The sequence below is a fragment of the Python bivittatus genome, unplaced genomic scaffold (assembly GCF_059951505.1).
Source record: "Python bivittatus isolate LINGU-HERP-01145 unplaced genomic scaffold, Pbiv_v1 ctg000670_np1212, whole genome shotgun sequence".
NCBI classification, from domain to species: Eukaryota; Metazoa; Chordata; class Lepidosauria; order Squamata; family Pythonidae; genus Python; species Python bivittatus.
In genome coordinates, this window is record NW_028277094.1 from 12,150,552 (window position 1) to 12,164,191 (window position 13,640).

Sequence of the window (13,640 nt, forward strand, 5' to 3'; positions counted from 1 at the left end):
TTTTTAATAATAATAACAATGTTAATAATTGTTTGTATATATTTATCATTTTTAGCTTTGTGGTTCCTGCCCCAAGTCACTTGTTTGTGAGATGAACATGAGGAATCAATCAATCAACCAGCTGAGCCTTTCAGGCTCTCTCGATGAACCTTTGGCGTTCTGCAGCGGGGTGTGCTCCCGGAGAGGTTTCTTTCGACGTGAGACAAGCTGCGTATCCCAAAGCCGACTGCAAATGTCTTCCTCTGGCACCTCGCTAGAGCTCCTTCGATCTGGGGCACCGTCCCGGGCTCCGGTGTGCTCAAAGCGTCCCCTTTCCGCCTGGACCCAGCTGGGAACTGCAACGCAGGGATTCGGGATGGGCTGATCCTCCCGCCGCCTGGCCCTGCCCTTTTCCTGGATCCTCCCTTCCGTCCCCCCTCCCGGTTTTCTGCAGGCGCAGAGAATGCCCGGCCCTGGTCCGGTTGGGGCTTGTCCGCTCGCTCTCTTCCTCCTCTGCCAAGTCTCCAAATGCCCGGATGCCCCCCTCTGGTTCCTCAGGGAGCCCTTTTGGCAACTGGGACTTCAGCCCTGGTTCTGCCAAGAGATGCGGGGGCTGAGTTCTGCCTCCGGTTTTAGCTCCCCTGCCTGGGCGGGGCACCGGGGCTTGTCTGGCAGGCCTCAGCCTGGCTGGCATCCTGCACCCAGCAAAGAAGAGCCCCAGCCCACAGTTCTGCCTCCGGGTGAGGTGGCCTTTTCTAAAAATAAGACAACCCAGAGGCTGCGGAATAAGCAAGGTTTCGTTTTCTTCCTCTGCTCCTTGAAAAGGGAGCCGAGGCTTTTGACCCTCTTGCCCGCTGCCGCCCGCCGGCCCCCCTCTCGCTTTTCATCTGCCGGCGTTTGCTGGCTGCACGGCCTCCGTGTCAGATCTCCGAGCCAAACCAGCTTTCAACCCTCTCGGTGTCTGAGGGGGCCTAATGGAGATCTAATGGACTGAAAGCCGAGGGCATAAATAAACCAGGGGAAAGGCTCCGCTGGTGGCTGAAAGGAAAGCCTGCTTGTCCTCGGTGAATGCCGGCGCCTAGGAGTGATCTCCGAAAGGGGATTTGAAGAGTCAGGAGAAAGACTCAGCCGGCCAACCTCTGCCGGGGAGGAACGATGCGCTTTTAACTTTTGAGAGTTTTCCAGGCCAGGAATGTTAACTTTAGGGCACTTTGCTGGCTGAAGGATTAAGGGGTTAGGGTTAGGGTACAGCAGGGGGTGGGGGGAGAGGCAGGGCCTTCCCCTTCCTGATGTCTACCCCACATAAGAAAAGCCACGCCAAAACACGGAACCCGCGGCGGAAGGTGCATCTTCACACTTGGCTCCGTTTGCAGCCAAGGAATGCACCGGAATCTGGTCGGTTTTTGTGAAGACAAGGATGACTCCCAAATGTGCCGTTCCCAAGAGAGCAGGTGAAGAATTCCAGATGTGGGTTCCCACTTTGGAGTTGGGTGGCCGCTGCTCCCCCAGACCATGGCCAGGGCTTGGGGGAGATACCTGTTCAGAGGCCTCTTTGGCACTAAGCAAAGATCTCTTCATTTGCCAAGGCCTTTTCCATTTCTTAAATGGATTTTTTCCATTTCTGTATTTCAGTCCCATAATTTCTCATCTGGCTTCAGTGACAGGTTGCTGTTGGCACTGCCTTTTGTCTTCTAGCCCAGCCTTCTCTAACCAAGTATGTTCAAGACGCTTGAGGATGGTGACTCCCCACAGGAATCCAGGAACGGTGCCCCTCACGCCTCAGCAGGGCAGTGGGTTGGGAAAATATGCTCTGTTAGAATTGGACCCTTTTTCAGAGTCCATCCACACATCCCACTTACCGTGTGCCCAGAAGTCACTTGTGGAAAACATTCCCTTGCAACACAGACTCCATCTTGTTGCCAGTTTGCTCCTGAAACAGCCCCAAATCACCTTTCGGTATTCCAGTGTGGGAGTGGTGTTTTCCCTCTTATCCCAGTCCAAGATTCCCTTGTGGACAGTCCGGGGCACTTGACGGAAGCGCTTTGGAATAATGCAGTGAGCTGCTCATGTTCAGTGGGCCTGGCGGGCCTGCTGTGCAAATATGCCCTCCTGACCAGCTGCAGGGCCTGCACCCGTTCTGCAACCTTATTTTGGCGGTAAGGGAAAACAGACACCCAGTTTCCCATTAAAATACAGCAAATAAATTGGCTGATCTCGCCTGGATGGGGACGCTGCAGTCAGATCTGCTTAGTGTTTAGTTGGGACATCCCTGGGCTGGAAACCAGACTGAGAAATTTAAACTATCCTGGAGAGAAGGAGATGGCAAACCGCGTCCTCACGGCTGTGAAGGAATCTCCCGGGGGATGTCCATGAAGTCAGCAGGAGCTGAATGCAACTGGAAGGAGGCTTCAGGTGAAAACAGCTCCGGCTGAACGAAAAGCAAGTTAAAAAGAAAGTGGCAAAGCCAAGAACGAGGAATATGCTTCTCTGATGCTGCGAGATTTTAGTTTTTTAATTCTTCCTCTGAAGGATGCCCAGAGCAGGCCATATCATTCAGTAAGTGAGGCGTGCAAGCAAATGGAGTGCAAATAATCTCCATCTTGCAGCCAGATTAATGGGTTGAGCTCCAGAGCTGACAAGTGTCTGCAATTTATTTTGTTCTTGTACTCCTGGCTTAACTGTGTGCCAAGTAAACAATCAAGTAGATCAGCTCACCCAGTATTTTTACTTTCTTTTCGTGGGTAGCTGCTCTTAAAAAGTAAGAGGAAGGAAGAGGGCAAGAGATGGGATTTTAGGTAGCACAGGAGACTTTGTCTCTCGGGGTCTGCCGGGTGCTGGGCCCAAACATTGTTCTGCACAACTGGGTTGTGAGGCTGTAGCGGGGACGGGGGGCATAAGGGCTTGCCTAGGGGCATGGGAAGATGCTTTCCTTTGGGGCAGTTAGGATGCAGGGAAGGGAAGTAGACAGTGCAAAGTGCATCCGAGAAAATGGCCAGGGGACACCAAGGGTGGAGCTCTTCTGGAAGCAAGCTTTATTCTAAAACAGGCCAGGATTCCAGGGGAAAGAGAACGCTCAGCAGAACAGACACAAAAAGCGGGTTTAGCACAATGCCGGAAAGGGTGCCGTATCTGCAGATGCATCCGTGGGGCTGTGTGTGTTTGCCCAACGAAGTCAGCAGGGCAGCCATGGCTGTGCAATCAAAGCCCCCCCCTTTCCACGTGCCTCACGTGGCAGCATCTCGACCTTTTTGACACCCCCGGAGGACACCCTTGCGTATTCGGCCTCCGCCACTTTCCCTTGGCTTTGCTCTCCTCCTGCAATTACCGTGTCATTTTCCAAAGTGTGTCTTTTAAAAAATGTCCTAAAGGTAGCAGAGAGAATGCAGCGCTACCACTTCCTGCCCACAGGACTCTCGAAAAGCATCAGTTACCGAGAAGGAGGGAGGAAGAATATTTGTGACAATAAAGGAAGCACACCCTGGTTTCTAAAAGCAGACAAGCATGGCTGGTGAGTGGTGAACGAATGGCAGTTGTGAGTCTTGCTCTCAGAAAGAAAACACCAGGTGCTTGTTCATAAAGATGGAAGGAAAATGCAGGTAGGAACTGACAGCAAGAGGACTGTTCAAAGCAACTCTTTAGATCAAGGTGACTAAGTGAAGTCAAGCTGGTCTTCTCAATGGCTGCTGAAAATGCGCCCTCAACTGATGAGGGAGGGAGGGAGGAAACCTGAGATGAAGTCAAAGCCTTTTTAACAAATTAAGAATTAACAAATCATTCAGACAGATTCTTACATCTCGGTTGTTAAGATACTGTATTCAGTGTATGTTTTTTTCAGTTTAACATTAGAGAAGAACAGGTCTTGCTGAAGATGACCAACCTGGTTTCCACAAAGGGATGTCCTAGTTTATTGATTGTTAAGCCATGTGCCAATTGTGCCCATGAACATTCAAGGAGACGTTGGCAAGGCTTTCTGTAGAAAAGTAGCAATGACTGGGTGCTCCCAGAGAAAGAGGTAACACGTGGGGCCTTCCTAAAGAGGGGCAAGGGAAAGCAGCAAGATGCCCGCCCTTGGGGCAGACACCAAAGGTTTCAAGCTCGTAAAGAGACTCTGATGAGCTCCCAAAGAGTATCTCCCAAATGGGAGTTGGGCATCCACCAGTGGGGTCAAAAAAGTCCAGGTGGCGTCTGCAACTGCCCAAGCAAAGCCTTGCCCCTCGTTTACATGCGTTGTGCATGTGATGCACATTGGACAAGGATGAAGCTTTGATCTTGTGGTTGCAGCCATCATTGGTGGGTATAAGCAGTTGGTCCAGTTGAAGCAGTATCAACTGGGACACTTTGGGGCAAAAACCTACTTCCTTCATGGACACGCTGGGAATGCCTGAGCTGTCTGAGTGAGCAGAAAAGGAGTCAAGGGAGACACATAAATCCAGTGTTTGGCAGCTGTGGAAAGTGAGTCTCAATGAATAATTTTTTGGATGGCTGCATCTCTTCATGCAGAACATCAGCATGGAGCAGGAAAAGGTGCAGGAAAGGAGCAGGCCAGCTGAGAGAGGAGCCAGAGAAGTCCCCTTATGCAGAGCTTTTGAGTTAAAGAACAGACACATGAAGGAGAGAACCTGATCAAAGGGGTGTCAAGGGGGATCTTTCCATGACAGGCAGGAGGTACAAGAGAGGAGAAAGGAAGAGAATCTACCCGTAGTGCAGCGAAGTGTGGAATTGGGGGACAGAAGATGTAGTGACCACCATTTCCACACAGGACTGTAAAGGAGATCAGATAAATTCATGGTGGGTACAGCTCCTGGGGGATGGACCCAATTACACGGCGATGGGGCCATCATTGGAAGATCTGAAGGACGAGGTTAGAGATAGATCCTCCTGGAGAAAATCTATCTACGTGGTTGCTAGTAGTCAACACCAACTTGATGGCATATAATCAATCAATCAATCAATCAATCAATGGCTCCCAGTCACCAGAGTGGCTCCCCCCCCCCCAAGATCAGAGGAACAAGAGCAGGAGACAAGACCTCTGTCCTGCTTGGGGGGCTCCTGTGAAATGCAGGCTTTTGGTCTCTTCCCTTGTAACCCCCTAAAACCTCTGCTGTAAATAAATGTTTTTATATTCAGTTTGCCCCTTGATACTGTGGTCACCCCACAGAAAACAGTATTCCTAGCTGGGTTCATGCCGGGGGCTAAAGCCCTCCTCAGGTGGGTCACGTAGCCTGGGCTGTGCCCCCGGGGCTGGTTCCCTGCAGTGAAGGGCCAAGGGCAACGAGAGAACCCGCCTTGGGGGAGGCTGCTCCTTTGGGTGTCCTGGAAGTGGGCGATGTCTGATAAGAAGCAAAATCAGCTTGTTGGCCAAGTGGTTGGGGGGAGTGGCGCTTAAAAGTGTTGAGAAGATAAAACAGGTTTCTGCCAAGCAGCAAGAAATGACTTGAAGAACCCGAAGGCGGAATTGAGTCATTGCTAGAAACCAGCGTTGGAGGAACATGTGATGTCTGAAAACTTCCTTGGGCTTGGTATCCTTTTTCCCTGACAAGGGCACTGAGTTCTCCTAACTCCCACCAATTCCTTCGTGCACCCCCTGCCCCAAATTCCCCACCTGCACACGGAAGGCTGGACAGTTAATTCTGCAAACGTTCTGTGAACTCGAGAGAAGGGGAGAGGCCGGAAACCCGAAGGGAAGCCAGCGAGGGGGGGCGGCAGGGAAGTGGCTGCGATTCCCGTCGGGCTTCTGGTCCTTTCGAAGCAGAGGAGCTTCCTCTGATGGATGCTGGCAGAGGAGTGTTTTAGCTTCTTCCTCTCTCAGGGAGACGGACAGGACAAGCCTTGGCTATGCACTTTGGTTTGCTTGCCAGGCCCTTTGACAGATGGCAGCTCTCTGTGGCTGCCAGCCAAGCAAGCAACATCTTCATAAAATTCTCTCCTCAGCTCCTCCACCGGCTGGCTGCTTGGGAGGGACCCGTGCGAGGGGAGGCTGGCAAAGGAGACGCCCGGCCCTTCTTCCTGTCCACTGACCTGAGCAGCTGGGGAGGCAAAGGGCTGCTTGACACCCCCTCCTCACCAAAGAGGCATCAGAGGATCCCCAAAGAGCTGAGGCTTCTTTTAAAAAGGCATCAACAATTCACCGACGTTAAAATCTGAATGAGAATAGTAAATGCTAAAATGGAATACTGCAAGGATTGTTCAGAACGACTGCAGCGTTTTGGGGTTGCCAGAGAGCTGAGACATTCTCAAAATGGAAAAAGAATTTAAAGAAGGGCTTCTGAGCCTCCCATCAGCAGCCGGGCGGCCACCGTGGAGGGAAGCCTCTGCGCCGTGCCTGTGCCTGGCTTTCGGATCTGGCTGTTCCAGTCCCCATTGCAAACCACTTTATTTTCACGCTTCCTCTTAGTTTCTGTTGCTGCTTTTCACCTTGTTGTATCCCACCCGCAGCCCAGGAAAATTGGGGCGAGTTAGAAATATTGTCAATGAATGAATGAATGAATGAATGAATGAATGAATGAATGAATGAATGAACGTTCACATTAAAAATCTGTAAGTGAAGGAAGGACAGCCATGAGGGGCTGTATGAAATATGTGTATCTGTTTGAGTCTAGAAGGAAAAAAGGAAGAAGTAAATAGAGGCGTTTTGTTAATCAATAATTTAAGAACACCTCAGAATACTTTAAAAGTCCCACTTTTTATCGCCAGTGGAAGAACCTGGGAGAAAAATCCACCCCCCCCCCCCGCACCCGGTTGCAACATGTGCTGCATGTCATTGTGCGAAAGAGAAATGTGCTTTATTTATTTATGTATTTATTTTTTACTACTATTACTACTACTACTACTTTTCAAGTGGAAAAGCTTCTATCAGGAGAGAGCAGCTGGCAGGGAGGCAGGCAGGCATCAGGGCCGATGGCTGACAGCTGCTGCCCCCTGGCGGCGGCTGGGTTTCTCCAAAGACTCACCGGTCCAGATTCCCCTGAGCAAAGCTCCGGGCAGCGCTGCAATTGCCCCGGGTCGGTCCCTCACCGGGCGGCAATCTGGAAGGGACTGTCGTGAGACGTCCTGAGGAAGGCCTCCCATCCAAGCAGGACTGATCCCGCTTAGGGTTGGGCGGGAGGGCAGGCGGGCTGTCCCGGGCACGAAGGTGCCCTGACCCTTGAGACCAGCATAAGAAAAGAGCTAGAGGACTCAGCCTAATCAGAATGAAGAGAGGCAAGCTGGGTTATGATGAAAAGAAAGCAGAAATGGAAGGATCTGACAGGGGCCCTTGGGGGACTAGACACCCCGGCACTGGAGGAAGTCCTGGATGACGAGGATGGAGCCGTAAAGTGGCAATTCTGCGCGTGCCAGGAAAAGGCCCAGGCGAAGTGCAAGCAGTGCACCGGGCTCTGGGCCAGTCCCTCTCGCAGCCCGAGGGAGGAGAGGAGGGTAAACGCTGCTAAGGAAGCTGCAGGGACAACAGGTTAAACTCAGTCCAGCCCGAACACAGCCTCTGGACTTTAAAGCAAGCTGGCTAAGGGTGTGGTGCAAAGCAAGCCAGCTCGCTTTATGACGAGGCCCCTCAATTATGTTGCAAAGAATTACCCCGCTAGCTCATATTCTAAAGTAGCTTTATTCTGTTTGCTAGAGCTTGACACAATCCTCCAAATATACACATCTGGTAGACACAGTGATGAGGTCAGACATCATGACTTCACCACCCCACTGATGGGTGGCACAATTGGCATCATTTGCACAACAGTCACACGACAGTGGCGATGTCACCGCCCCACCCCAGTGGGTGTGGGTGCCTCAAAACGGGTCTGCAAAAGTGCTTTTCAGGCCAAACAAAAAAAATAAACAAGCAAAAGTGGGAATTCCAGGTTCAGGTGACCCACCATGGTGGCCCTGGTGGTAACGAAGGACTTACTCTTTCCTTCCCACCCACGTGAGGCAGTGAAGAGGCAGAGAGGCAGATACCAGATGCTGAGGACAAAGCCTTCTCCTGGGGAAGACCAAGAGCTGGAGATCTTCCTCAGCAGGCGCCTCCTGCGAGTGGCTTGGTAAGTCTAATGCTGAGACACGCTGGAGGTCACCGTCTCCACTGAAGAGGCTCCTCCCAAGCTTCAGTTGGTGAGACCTCCCCAGGCAGTCTCAGACAACTGGTGGCCTTCGAGGGCTGACCCCTTCCCAGCTTCGGCCTGGTTCCGCCCAAGGGAGAGGGTTACGGCAAAGTGACCGTCCGGCTTGTGCCGCGTCCTGCCACAAAACGGCGTTTGCGCCTCAGCCCAGAGAATCGCTCGTTCAGCGTCACGCTGGTCTAAAGGAGAGAGACAAAATAGATGCCAAGCTGCATTTCTAGAAAGAAGCTAAGAGGAAGCTCTCCTGAACAGGAGCCAGATGTCCCTCTGGGGGAACACATGTAGGATCCCTCCCTGAATGGGAATTAGCATCGTCCGGTCTTCCCCATCCTTCCTCTGGGACTTCGACTCCCAGAATCCTCAGCAAACACAGCCATGCCGGGGGAGGTCCGGGGGGAGAACCCTGGTTCACATTCTCAAGACTGGACAATCTGTCATATCGTTCCTTCTTCACAAAGCTGCACGGCCTGGGCTTTAGAAATCCTGGGGGAGAGGGCAACACCGTGCGGTTCCGGGGGGGAAAAGGACGCCAGAAATCCCAGTGAGTGGCCTGGAACTCTGCAAGGCTGTTCCTTCCTTCTGCTGACGGTCACGTCACCCATCCCCATGAAGCATAACGCGTCAGGACTGCCAGCCCACAGCGATGGGACCAATCCCACCCCCTGCCTGGTTACACCCAGAAACACCTGATTTGGATGTTAATCTTAGCTGAAAAAATATTTAGGGGCATCTAACCCTCTCCTTTCATTGCAGGGTCCAGCTCCGCAGATGCCTTGAGGGGTCCCAAGGCCACATTCCTGGCCTGGGAGAATTCTCTACCTGGTTAGCCATAGCACGGAAGTTGAACTGGAGGGGCACTCCTCTCGGCTGGCGGTGGGGGTACGGGGCCCCGCTGTTTCTCCTTCTCGGGAAGGGGCGCATGGGTCCTGGCCTGTGAAACACCCCCCAAATGGAAAAACTCCAGGAGGGAAGCGGACGTAGCCCATGTCCCCCCCTGCTCCGGCCTGCCAAGAGGTCACCTAAATCTTTCTTGTAGGTCTGACACGGGTTTCCCAGCTACAACACACACAAAAGGCCTTTCTCGTACCATTTTTTTCAAAATGCCAGAAGCACATCTGGAAACCTTGCCAAAGCGGCGGGGGCATTTGCTTCCATGCCAGGGGCTGTGACCTTGAAGTCCTACATGTCAAGCGCAGCCCCTGGAAAAGGGAGACTGATCCCAGCTTCTGGCCAGGTCAAGCTGTTAACAGGCTACAGGGAAGTGAAAGCGCAGGCTGGCCCATCTTTCAAAAGCCAAGCCACCCGCCTGGCTCTCTTTCTCCCGCCAACACGCCGAGGGTTGCCCACTGGCGCCGAAGCAGAGGAACATTTTCAGAGGTCCAAAACCGCGGTCCGCACGCGTGGCAGAACACCTTTCGCATCACCCTCGCCTCCAAATGAAAATTCCCTCCTGCCGATCTCAGAGGCAAGGCTGCTGTAAAAGGGCAACCGGTCCAGGACCTCACAGTCCTGGTGCCCAGAAGTCCGAGTGCCCCAGGGGGAAAGTGATGCTGGGCCACTTACCCCGTGGAGTGGCCTGCCTGGGGGTTAGACACAGAGATGGTCAGGACGGCCCCAGAACTGGGCTGCGTTCGCCACCTGCCAGAACAGCAAAGCCAGTCGCTTTTCAGTTAAGACAATCCATGTTGTTCTCTCTTTTTTCCAGAAGAAAAAAGTATCTACCTTCCCTGGTATTTACCTTCTCATCCTTGAAAGTTTCCCCTCCATTCTCGACTTGATTTGCTGTTGGAAGAACAGGGACGACAGGCGTAAAAGTGAAAACAAAATGTTTACAGGACATCATTGGTTACCATCAAGGAGGCTAAAGCGGGAAGATGCCTTGGCCCCTTAGGAGTCAATGTTTTCCAGAACTTATATTCCTTTAAAAGAATTAGGCAAATGTATGGAAAAATACATTGATGAATGGGGCCTCCATGTTCAAAGGCAGTCTACCATGAAGCAGCAACTGTTGACGACAAAGAGCAGGCAATTGCCCCTGTTGTGCCACATTTCCACAACTGTCTGCATGTTCCCAGCCAAGGAGAAAAAAATTATTTAATACATAACTACAGGCAGACCACCATGTTTCAGCTCCTCATCTTTAAAATGGGTCGGCAATGATGATCGGCTTTTCAGGATTATTGCAAGGAGTAGAGGAAAAGGAAACAGGCCAGTGGAAAAATACTAAATGGGGGTAATTGTACACTGTTTAACTCATTATGGATTTTTAGGCTGACTGAAACCAGAGAGAGAGGCTAGTAAATTCTTCTTCATCTGGTGAAACTGCCACCCAGAGCAGAAAAGGAGGCAAAGGCGGGACTGGGGGGGTGGAGAGAGAAAACTGACCCCTTTGCTGAAGTTGAACTTGAATTGCCTCTGGAGGAAAGCTGGTCTTCGGTTTAATCGGAAGGGCCTGTTATTGGCAGAAAGAAGAGGGCCTCCAATTAACTCAGTGTTTCTCAACCTTGGGAACTTTAAGACGGGTGGACTTTGATTCCCAGAATTCCCCAGGCAGCATGGGGAATTCTGGGAGTTGAAGTCCACCCATCTTAAAGTTCCCAAGGTTGAGAAACACTGAGTTAATAAATATAGCTGTAGTTGCTGTTATTCGAGGTTGCAAAATGTCAGAGTTCCCAAGCTTTGCAGGTAAACCAACACCCTCCTTCGGTCTTCAACCGGGACCTCGAATTCACCCTCTCCCCGCCACCTCGCCTGGACGCTGAAGCCTCGTTGGAAAAGCCGACATGGACCCTCAGCACCGCGTTTAAACCCACCCACCTCCGAAACAGCGGAGACGTCCCTGCAGGTTTGAAGGCTTTGGCTCTCGCAGGCGCTTCTGGCTGAGAGTCCGCGGGGGCTCCGTCACTGGCCCTGCCCGGGGGGGCTTTCCCCGCCTTGTCCTGGAAAAGAGGCGCAGCAACTCACCACACCCGCTGGTCTGGTCTCTGCGGGGCGGGCTGCGTCCACCCAGAGCCCCTTGGAGGGGGGAAGAGGGCCCTGCTCCTACCTGCGGGCCAAAGGCTGCCCGATTGAGGGGGCTCCTGCCTTGCATCTGCCCAGCTGGACTTGGCCCTGGGCCACTCATCCTACTCCAGAACGGCTTCCTGGTCCATGGCGGCTTCCTGAATCCTCTGGGGAATCGGCTAGACCCTAAAGGAACGCCACCTTTTGATTTGGGTCCCTGCGGTCAATACCAATTCTCTGCCGCCAGCCCGGAGTTGTATTAATCCACAGGGCTTGGCCCCTGACCCCTCATCCCTCCCCTTTGGCAGAAATTGCTCCAGGCCCCCCAGGCTTTGTCCTCTTTTTAACACGAGGGGCTTCCATCTGCAGGCCAGTTTTTCAAATGAGATGGTTTTTCCCAATCGGAGACCTTCTAAGGGCATTAATATTTATTTATTTATTTATGAAATTTGTATGCCGCCTGTCTCCCCCAATGGGTGTCTCTAGGTGGCTCACAGTTAAAACCAAAACGCCATGAACAATTAAAAGTAAAACCTTATAGATAATTAAAATTAATTAATCAATTAAGAGTCAGACTGTAAAACAAACCCTGTACATAAATACTAAAACATTCAAGATGACGGGGGAGGGGGGGCAAAATCAATTACTCCACAAGCCGCTTCCAGTGATGCAAGCCCCCATCAGGCCCCCAGGCCTTCTGGCATGGCCAGGATTTCACGCTTTTCCTGAAGGCCGTGGGATTTTTATGAGATTTTTAAAATATTTACTTATATTATTTTCTATGATTTATAATTATATAATAATTTATAACAAATAATAATTTATATTATTTTATATGGTATAATATAATTTATATATATAAATTAAATTATATATAATTTATACCATTTTTATGATATTAATATGAGCAAAGCCAACCAGAGCGTCACTGAATCCAGTCTTCACATCCGCCAAGGGGGCCCCTTAAGCGAGCCTGGGCACAGTGGCATGCTCCTGGGGTGCTACCCAACACCCGCTCGGCTCCAGAGGGGGACACCCATTGCCAGCGATTCAGTAGGAGGTTTTCTGTTTTGCTAAAGCAAGGCGACCTGGACTGACATGAGGGCACCAGATTGGGGAGCCCCCCCGCCCCGCTCTCCGAAGGGCCCTCTTGGCTGGCCCTCTCCCTCGCCAGTCCCTTTGGCCCACCTGGCAGGGCTGGTGGGACCCAGCTCTGGAACCGCGGCCGCCCGCTCCTGGAGGCAGGGGGTCTGCTCTTCAGCGGCCGCCTCCACGGGTTGCCCCTCTTCGGCTGGGCTCGCCCCTTCTGGTTCCGCCTGATGATGTCATCTGCAGAGGGCACAGACGCAGCCCTTGCAGCCCTGGCAGCCCTGGCAGCCCGGCGCCGCGCTCTCCAGGGCAGGTCAAGGCAGCCCAGCCAACAGCCGGGCAAACGCCAGCCCGAGGGCGGCGGCAGCTGCCAGGGGCCACATACCGGACCGGCTGCGTGGAAGACACAACGCCGCCGGCTGCAGCGGGCAGGGCGCTCGCCGGAAGCACGACCGGACCCCCGGCACCCGCACCCACGAATTCCAGAGCTTCGGCGAAGGGGCCGGTGGCACTCCTCGCCCGCTTCAACCAGCAGCAGCGCGCGCCGTTAACCCTGCCCAGGCCACGCTCCGGGGGCGGGGCGGGGCGGGGCGGCTCTGCCACGGCCTCGTTGCCTGACCGCCCGAGCCAGCTGGGGCAGCCGCGGGGCGGGGGAGATCATTCCGGCCGGCTGGCTTCGCGCAGCCGGCAGACCCCGTGCCAGGGAAATGCTTGGCAGCGCCGTCATGCCCTAAAGAGAGGCGCTGGCAGGGCGCCGGCTCTATTTCTGGCCGTTGGCGCTGGAAGGCCGAGGGGGAGGAGGGGTCCGCGACACCCGTTTGCGGGGCGGGGGGCGAGACCGAAGCGCTGGACAGGCCGGGGGGTCTAGGAGGAGAAGAGGCGAAAGTGAAGGGGAGGGCAGCCGATGAGGGGTGGCGGTGACTGTTTTGGGGGCCTTCGGCCGGGGTCGACAGCGCGGGAAGGGGACGGAGTTTGGGGGTCCGAAGCGCTTAGAGAACGAACTTTCCTTGACCGCCCCCCGCGCTGGCGGCTACCGGGCGGCTGAAGGGCAGCCGGAGGGCTTCTCAGCTGCGGCTGCCCCCCGCCCTCCTTATCCCGTCCCCAAGCGAGCGGGGCAGTCGGCGCCCCCAAACGCAGCTCCGACCCTCCCCGGGCGCGGAAATCCTCACCCAGGGACAGATCGATCTCCTCGCGGGGGGCGCCGGCGCCCGGCTCTTGCTCCGCGGCGCCCGGCACCTCCATGGCTCTGGGGACGGTCGGGGAAGGAGGGCAGGCCCAGGCCGCCGTCGGGCATCCCAGCCCAGCCCAGCCCAGCCCAGCCCCCGCCCCGCGCGCCCCGCCCCCGTGGGTCGCCAGCGGCCGGGCGGCCGGGACTGCGCGCGGCTCGGGCCGCCCCATCCCGGGCCGGAGACGCCCCGCCGCCGCGGACAGAGGGGCCCTCCTCCGCCCGCCCCCGCAGCC

At 54.0% G+C, this 13,640-nt stretch overlaps 1 protein-coding gene across 1 annotated transcript; it reads right to left on the reverse strand.

Moving 5' to 3' along the window:
- Positions 1-7,560: 7,560 nt before the first annotated feature.
- On the reverse strand, positions 7,561-13,507 carry LOC103060509 (uncharacterized). The gene is made up of 9 exons (XM_088151655.1): positions 13,349-13,507; positions 12,279-12,419; positions 11,134-11,276; positions 10,905-11,026; positions 10,473-10,539; positions 9,826-9,869; positions 9,651-9,725; positions 8,907-9,018; positions 7,561-8,266 (listed from the first exon to the last, which is right to left on the reverse strand). Exons 1-9 carry the CDS (start codon positions 13,419-13,421, stop codon positions 8,171-8,173), a joined length of 873 nt encoding a protein of 290 aa, XP_088007781.1. The 5' UTR covers positions 13,422-13,507; the 3' UTR covers positions 7,561-8,170.
- Positions 13,508-13,640: the final 133 nt, after the last annotated feature.